This window comes from Camelina sativa, chromosome 19, assembly GCF_000633955.1.
Source record: "Camelina sativa cultivar DH55 chromosome 19, Cs, whole genome shotgun sequence".
NCBI classification, from domain to species: Eukaryota; Viridiplantae; Streptophyta; class Magnoliopsida; order Brassicales; family Brassicaceae; genus Camelina; species Camelina sativa.
Window position 1 is genome coordinate 26,187,109 of NC_025703.1, and position 9,492 is coordinate 26,196,600.

Below are 9,492 nucleotides of genomic sequence, written 5' to 3' on the forward strand. Positions count from 1 at the left end.
AATATTTTATTTTAGATAAACATGTAACTAAATCTTAATCACCATTTGGTTACAAGATTTTCATACTTTTGTAAATATTCGAAGTTGTTTTCTAAAACCAAGAAATAGAAAATAATATAAATAAAATCTATAAAAATCCATGTTTGATATATTTTTCAATTCATATATTCAGTTTCTTTTTTAGAATAATTTTTTTTTCACAAAATGTACTATGAATTAAAAAACTATAATTAATAATAAAAACATAAATTAAATGTAACACATGAATTGAAGTTAATGAGAATCTCATTAATTAAGATATGTAATCAAATAAATTGTTTTTTCACTAGATAATTTTGCAGCTATATAAATTTCACTATATAATTAAGTTATTATTAGCAGCTTAAACAAATACAGTAAATGGAAAAAAAAACTTATTATTAACATGTATTTTAGTCATAGAAATCTTGGAGCGTACAAATATAACAAATTTTTAAAAATATGAAAAGTTTACAATATTATTAACATTACCCTTCAGAAAAAAATTATATGAAAATTTAATAGAGAGTGTTATATGACAAGACAGTTGGGTCGATACTGATAGAAATTTAAAATACTATTAATTTATCTCGTGCTATACTTTGAAATAATTATTTGAAAAGTTTAGGAAACATTTTTTTCTTAATAACATGTAAATGATGTCATTTATATAAAAAATAATATCTTATAGAAAAGAACGTTTAACAAACGGGAAGGGGTAAATTAAATTATCTAAACTACTTCTAATTAAAAGAACACAAGATGAGATCATAAAATTTGGATAATTTAATTTAATTTTAGCTTTCAAATATAAAAAATATATACGATACAAGAACATGTTTTATGCGGATATAGTACTTAGAAGATATTAAGAGTTTCAGTGGTTAATGGGTCTTTTTGTATTGTGCTGTCTATATAAAGATATATATTTTTAAAAAGTTGACTATGCGACATATAATCAGTTAGTTTGGAACGAGTACTTTAAAAATTTTGGATATTTTTAAAAACAATTAAATAATTTTTTTTTGGATCATTTTAACTAACGAAATAAAAAATACGTACTCAAGGGGATATTTGTGGTGAAAGAGATGGTAAAAGTAAGGAATANTAAAAATATGAAAAGTTTACAATATTATTAACATTACCCTTCAGAAAAAAATTATATGAAAATTTAATAGAGAGTGTTATATGACAAGACAGTTGGGTCGATACTGATAGAAATTTAAAATACTATTAATTTATCTCGTGCTATACTTTGAAATAATTATTTGAAAAGTTTAGGAAACATTTTTTTCTTAATAACATGTAAATGATGTCATTTATATAAAAAATAATATCTTATAGAAAAGAACGTTTAACAAACGGGAAGGGGTAAATTAAATTATCTAAACTACTTCTAATTAAAAGAACACAAGATGAGATCATAAAATTTGGATAATTTAATTTAATTTTAGCTTTCAAATATAAAAAATATATACGATACAAGAACATGTTTTATGCGGATATAGTACTTAGAAGATATTAAGAGTTTCAGTGGTTAATGGGTCTTTTTGTATTGTGTTGTCTATACAAAGATATATATTTTTAAAAAGTTGACTATGCGACATATAATCAGTTAGTTTGGAACGAGTACTTTAAAAATTTTGGATATTTTTAAAAACAATTAAATAATTTTTTTTTGGATCATTTTAACTAACGAAATAAAAAATACGTACTCAAGGGGATATTTGTGGTGAAAGAGATGGTAAAAGTAAGGAATATTTGCTACCTAAGTAGTTATGATTATTAGGGAAATCATTTTATGTAATAATAAAAGTAAATAAAATATTGCCCTATCTTATACCATCTCGATATTTATAGAACAAAATCTCTACTTTGGAATAATTATATGAAAAGTTTAGGAAACATTTTTTAATAATATGTAAATGATGTCATTTATATAAAATAAAATATGATCTTATAGAAAAGAACGTGTAAGAAATGGGAACAAGTAATTCAAACAATAAAAGTAATTATCTAAACTATTTCTAATCAAAAAACAAGATGAGATCATAAAATTTGGATAATTAAATTTAATTTCAACTTTCAAATATAAAAAATGGATATGATACAAGAACATGTTGTATGCCGAGATAGTACTTGGAAGACATTAAGAGTCTCAATGGTTAATAGGCCGTTGTGTATTGTGTTGTTTATACGAAGATATATATATTTTTAAAAGGTTGACTATGCGATATGTAATCAGTTACTCTGGAACGAGTAATTTGAAAATTTTGGATATTTTTGAAAACAATTAAATAGTTCTTTTTGAATAATTTCAGGCTTTCAGCTAACTAAATAAAAGTAATTATTTAACGGGGAATTTGGGTATCCTGTCTAAATTTTTTACCCACTCTCTATTAATAAACATCGTCTAACGAGTAATCACATATGGGACGGTACATGGAACAAGACGAAATGGAACAGTACAAATTGGATGGGAGGGGATGTATTTCCCGCTCTAAAGTACATACGTCTAGATTATATACACACAATAATCCAAATTAAAACTAAACTGAAATATAATATTATGATTTAATACCAATATTGTAAAAATACTTAATTGATGTATTTAAAATAATAATATTCTAACTTAATTTTATGAATTTAAATTTTATATACAAAATATTTTGCCCGTGTTGTAGCACGCATTACTACCTAGGAAGGTCAGTCTCTCTCAAGGTCAATCTTTCGATTTTATACATATTAATATCAAGGTCAGTCTCTCTCAAATGTTGGTTTATACTTGCCTAGACCTGTTTTCTCTCATGGTCAGCTATATGTAGCGATGTTCTATATAAGCAGTAAATCAGGATTGAAAATTCTCATTACTGACGCAAAAAAAAAACCTCAAAAGAAAACAAGAAATGTCGTCTTCAAAGAGGTTTTCCAAAACATTTGATCCATCTTCATGCATACCTTTGTAAGACTCTGTTTTTATTTTGTTTCCATTCTTACAAAATTAATTGCTTTGGTCTTCGTTTAAATTATTTGATCATATATAAATATTTTTTTTTGCAGGTTTTCTTTATATTTTCGCCCATCAAATAAATTTCTAAAATCTTACTATTCATGTACTCCACCAAATAAGTTTTATCCCATATAGATATATTGAGTTCCGTTTATTTAATTTATTACATATATTTATTATATTTCATATTATGCTACTATATTATTTCCAATTATTTAACCATATATATATATATTATATATAATATTAGAGAAGTTTAATAACTTAGTACATTCATTATATTCGTTATAAATCTTTGAAAATCTAATTGTACAATATATTTAGTTTGAAGAAATTACAATAAAATATACACATTTATAGAAACAAAAGCATAAGACAACAACTAATACAGGAGAATACAGTACAAAGATTATTAGATACAGTGTGGAATAGAGGATAGAGGTCAGAGCTAATTAGGCTGCAGAGATGGAGGTTTGTGTCAGAATCAATATCCTGCTCACTGAAATTAAATGTCAAAAATAAATACATAGTACCAATAATATGTTGAAAATGTGTAATAATCTAAATATAACTAATACAATATTATTAATTTCAAATTATAATAAACATATTGGCCCGTGCAGTAGCAAGGTTACTACCTAGTATTTCATTATATCCAAAAACAGTACATATTTCATTATATCCAAAAACATATTTTGTAGTGTGTGCGAACATACGCTGTGATGCGGGGGTCCCAGTTGAACTCTTGCTGCATGTAGATGACCGAATGAAGACAAATTAGAAACCATTAACCAATTATAGATTACTTAAAAACATCATACACAGAAACGAGTTATTTACCGCAAAGGCTCTGAACCAACGGTTTTTAATTTCAAGTGGGAGAGATCGATATGTTGGATATGGCTTTGGGAGATCAGATTTTAGCATCTTTAGGATCTGCTTTGTTATCTTACCGGATGAGTCATGTCTAAACCTGCAATGTAATTGATCAACTAATTGGTCAAAAACTTTTTGATTGCCTACAAAATCTGAATAAAGTTAAAGTTAGAAACTGTTACCATGTAGTTTGTCCAACACGGTCTGGACATAGGACTGGTAGGTTTGTGCGTCCTGGAGCAGTTAGCAAATCATTAACGTCGGCAAGAACAGGGACAACTGTTTCCTCATTCTCACCTGGTGGTGAATTCGGATGGGGCTGTTGATTTCGTGCCTGTGGAGGAAACCTTGGGAGATTGTTCAAGGAGTAGTATTGTGTACTGCTATCATAATGGCGCCCCCGTTCTGCCATGAAACGCTCATAGTTTTGCCGAGTATGTTCCTGAAAAAAACAGAACACTCAAAAAACAGAACATGTAAGATGAATTGATTAAGTTCAAAAAAAAAAAAGAGTATTGTATGCTTTGCAAACGCAAGAACAAGAAGCGATACCAAGAACATGTATGGCAGACCATGTCAATGGACCATCCAAATTAACAACTACTTCTATAAACCGATTCAAAGAACATGAGAGCAAGAAGATACAATTTTGGACACATAGCTAGCATTCTAGAAAGAGCAGTATCTATTCCTGTTTAGAATCCTATTTTTTATTTTGATTCTTCCTAGTTGTAACTGAATATTATTTAGCCTTCGTGGAGTTACATGAATGACTATATTTATCGAATAGAGATAGAACACTACTGAATCTATATAAATGAATGCCTTGCCCGTAGAAGGAAAAAGAATACATTATGTCAAATAATTAAATTGATATCAGTTACAAAACCTAACATAAAAATCCAGAGAAAACAAGAATTAACCGAAATTACGAATCGTAAAAACTTAAAAAATTACAGTGGCTTTCCAAGTTTCTGAGTACAAATACATACCCAAAATTGTGGCGATACAGGCGGAGACCACGAAGAATTGTCAGTCATCCTTTGACTCGATCCTTTCCGCTTAGACATGAGAAGAAATAGAAGGATCCGATGGTTAAGGGTTGAGAGAGATCGTCGTCTATAAAGAATCGGTGAAAAAGACACAGAAGATGAAGCAAATCCAACGGCTGATCTCTTCGTCGGTAAGTGAGAGGTGAAAGGGGTGAAAATTTTACGTGGAGTTGTTTCTAGGGTTTTTTCACCTAGAAGGAGTTTGTAATCAGGTTTCAAGCCCATTAACAAAACAATTCTGCTAAAGCCCAGTACAGAATAAAGTTGAGTAAATGCCAAATTTCAAATAATATTACATGCCTAAGTACAAATTCCTGGTTTATAAAATTCTGTTTTTTCTTTAATAATCATCTTTTCATAAATAATTTTGTATTTTTAAATAAATTTATTGATAATATTTCTGTTGCAAATACTTTTTCTATTTCCAGTATTATTTATATAGAAAGATAAATTTTATGTTTATTTTCTAATTTCAGTTTTTTTATAAGAATTAAAAAGCTTCAATTAAATTAACCAATTTATGCTTTTAAAATATAAAAAATTATTGACACTTACTTTGTTTAGTCTGAATCAGATCAAGCCGAATCAAACTCTTCATCAAACTCTCCAACCTGTTTGACGTTCTTACTGAAGTAACAAAATATCAAGTTCCTATTTTGATCTTATCTTTCAATTCCCTACGACTTTTCGTACCACTAATAATTCGAAGGAAAGTGGAAGGATATTTCCTTTCTAATTTCCTTCGACTTATTTTTCCTATTTTATACCTTCTGTTTTCCTTCGGATTACCCTACGAAATATGTTTCGAAGGAAAACGATAACAATTACCCCTTCCTAATTCCTTCTCCTATTTATCCTTCTCTTTTCTTGCAATTTACTTTGTACTTTTCTTTCAAAAATATATTTCGATGGATTTTCGAAGGTAATTTCCTTCGCTTTTCTTTTTTCTTTTTGTGAAGGTTTTTTCTTTTCTATTTTCCTTCCACCTCTTTTTTCCATCAAAAGTTAGCAGGTTTTACGAAGGAAAATACTCTTTCCAAAATATTTGTAGGAAATATTGTAGGAAAACGATATGTTTTCTTGTAGTGTAAATTTATTTAGAACAAAAATATACTGTAAAACCTAATGGTAGCTTAAAAAAGAGTGTACTAGAAAAAGAGTGTACTAGAAAAGTCATAAAAAATAATTTACTAGGTATGAGCTAAGTTGATTTTCAAATTAAATATACGAAGAGTATTACATTAAAAAAGTAGCATGGAACATAATTTGTTATTTAAAAAAAAAAACTAGGCAGTAAACAAACATTCTATGTTGAGAAAATAGAAACACGAGGGAGATGAAACAGGAAGCCGACATGGAAAATGGTTTTATGAGTTGTTAACTCGAGGCAAAAAATCTGGTATTGTGCATTTTTTAAATTTATTATATGCTTAGTAGAACATATACACCTAATTAAAAAATTGTGTACTATCAAAGTTAATTTGCCAAAAAAAAAAAAAATTAATTTGCCAAGTTGTTTTATGTAATTTGGCTCATAAACTATTACTGTTATAATGTTTTTAATGAAGATTCATGTGAAATCATCAATTATTACTGTTTTGAATGATAGGTTGTGTATACAAATCGATAATGGATTTATTAGTATCTAAATAAACTTTTTTTTGTCAACAGTATCTAAGTAATTTTCCCAAACTGTTTTATGTAATTTGACTCATAAGTTGTTATTGTTTATAATGATAGCTTCATCCTGATTATATTGAAAATTCCTGTAAAATTATAACTGTAATGGTTTGAGAAGTATTACTAAGTAATTTGAATCAAAATGTTTAATGATAGCTTGATCCAGTTTTTAATGGATATTCCAGCATAATATTTACTTTTGAGATTTATAAAACCTCAACTCTCCATTTTATATGCTATTCACATTCTTACCACAAAAAAAAACTTAATAGTGAGTGAGCAATTTTTGTAGTTTTTAAATCATATTATGAATGTAATATCCATCAAATCTCCTATATATTAAAAGAAAATTATTTTCTAAATAAAACTGATGTGTCGTCGTCAGAGAGTTTTGTACCCCAATTTATTATTTGTCCTTCGTATTCCATTATATTACATAAAACTGCGAGTGCAATTTTTTTTGTCAACTACCACTGCTATTCAATTTATTTATATACATAATATTTTACTCCTATAAACTCTAAAATTGGTAAATATTATTCAAAAATTGATAAATATTATCCCCTACATATTTTTGAAATTAAATTAATTTTGCTATGTATTGTAATATAATAATATAACTATATTATGAGATATAGAAAATATATATTCAAAATCATATATTCAGAAATAGAAATAATATTCCATTTCTAATAATTTTTAATTTTAAATTTATTCACCACTTTATATTTTTGAAAAAAAAAAATATGCCTCCTATTTAAAAATTCCAATGACTATTCAAATATATCTAAAATTTTATCAAAAAATAACTACTACAATAATCATAATAATAAGATATTATTTTTTTAATAATTTAATAATAAATAGCGATTCAACGATCTTAACATGGTATTGAATTTTTTGAAAACCACAGGCATTCATTTTTCCCTAGAAATTTTCATCACTACTACACTTTTTATTATTATTTACTATTTTATACATTTTTCTCATGGTATTTTTAAACTTAGGATTAGTTTTAATTGATTAGTCTTAAAACATTGTAAATGGTATATAAATGTAGATAATGACGTGAAATATAAAATATATGAATTTGATTTTTAATAAAACAAAAAGAAAAATTACCGTAACTGATAACATTTTATCAAAAATATTTCACCACATTTAAATTGTTTTCCACATTTCATGGATGAAAAATATTTTTACACAAAACAATTAAATGCAAATTTGAATAAAACCAAAAAAACATGAGTAAAATTATTAATCTAAAACCTTAGATCCCAAATAATAATTTTGATTATAATAATTTTAATTATAATAATTTTATTTGAATCGATTTATCCTCCATATAGTGCGGGATGTTACCTAATATATATTATTTGTGAAGTGAGAGAAAGACACTAGAATCTGGAACCCGCCAATTTTCTATGTCAATAATAGTTTAATTAATTCTTTCAATATTTTGTATGGGGTGATTGGCAATACATGTTGTGATGGGTGTCACGAGGATTTTTTAGCAAGTAGCATTATTGATCGAAGTTCACAAACATTTCTCTTCTATATATATGATTGCTCTCTCGCATAACAACCCAAGATCGTCGGAGGTGAACGCCAATGCTCCCATTACCGTGTGGTGGGACGTGGAAAACTGTTTATTTCCTTTAAAAATAGATGCTCAACAAATCAAATGCTTCTATTAACGATATGTTTACAAAATTCTTAAAAATCTGGAAGCTTATCAAAAGTAAAACAAACTTAATCATATATATAGCATGACACAAACCAATAAAAAACGATTATAACTTGACAAGACAATATATATTATAACATTACACAAACCAATAAAAAACGATTATGTACAAAATTATCACAATAACTTAACTTTACAATAAATTATGTGTTCAAACATTCATGTGATCATGTGATTACTTCGAACCATATAGGGTATATATAAACAATCTTCATTTGAGGCCAAAAGTTTTTAATTTGATTATTAATTTTCTTCCATAACCTTACTATTGTTACATTTTTTATTATTATTTATTCTTTTGTTATAAAAGTGAGGAAATAACAATCAGAATCTATCAATCAATTAAATCAACAAAAAAAAAGAAAAAATTACGTCAGTAAATAGCAAGGAAAGGGCGAGATAGAGATTTTGTTGGAAAATATAAAGGTGTGTTTATTTTTTGTTTGCATTGCCAAATTTAAAACGCGTGGAAGAAGCGCCGTTTCAAAAGGTCCGAGATCGTTAGCCCACACATTTAGAGCCCATTAGAGAGGCCCATAAGTGTCGAATATATAAAGAAGTGGTAAAGTTGAGAGAAGTCCTAAAGATATCGACTGCGACTTTCTTTTACAAACGATGTTAATAAGTTGTGTGTCTTATTAACGTATGCCTTGCGGCGTTTATATACAAGACTCGATGAACCCTACACGTGGAGTGCCCACCAAGTAAATACACAAGTCGGTTTATACAATACATAATCGAGGCTCACTATACAACACAGCCCAATACTCCTCCCTCAACATGGAGCGTGTAGATCACAAATGCCAGATATTAGATTACTGAACTGAACTTTTTCCAATGCTTTAGTTAAAATATCAGCCAACTGCTCCTTAGTACCGATATGAGCTGTTGTAAGAACTTCGTTTTTGATGGCATCACGTACCCGATGACAATCAATCTCGATATGTTTCGTTCTTTCATGAAAAACTGGATTAGCAGCAATATAGAGAGCAAACTTACTATCACAAAAGAGACGAGAAGGTCCGGTTGGTGGGAAACCCAAATCTTTAAAGAGTTGTTGTAACCACATTATCTCACGCATGGCAATAGACATTGTTCGATACTCGGCT

At 27.8% G+C, this 9,492-nt stretch overlaps 1 protein-coding gene across 1 annotated transcript; it reads right to left on the reverse strand.

The window, feature by feature from the left end:
• Window positions 3,362–5,112, reverse strand: LOC104768221. Its single transcript, XM_010492144.2, has 5 exons — window positions 4,897–5,112; window positions 4,087–4,346; window positions 3,869–4,001; window positions 3,745–3,776; window positions 3,362–3,527 (listed from the first exon to the last, which is right to left on the reverse strand). Exons 1-5 carry the CDS (start codon window positions 4,972–4,974, stop codon window positions 3,383–3,385), a joined length of 648 nt encoding a protein of 215 aa, XP_010490446.2. The 5' UTR covers window positions 4,975–5,112; the 3' UTR covers window positions 3,362–3,382.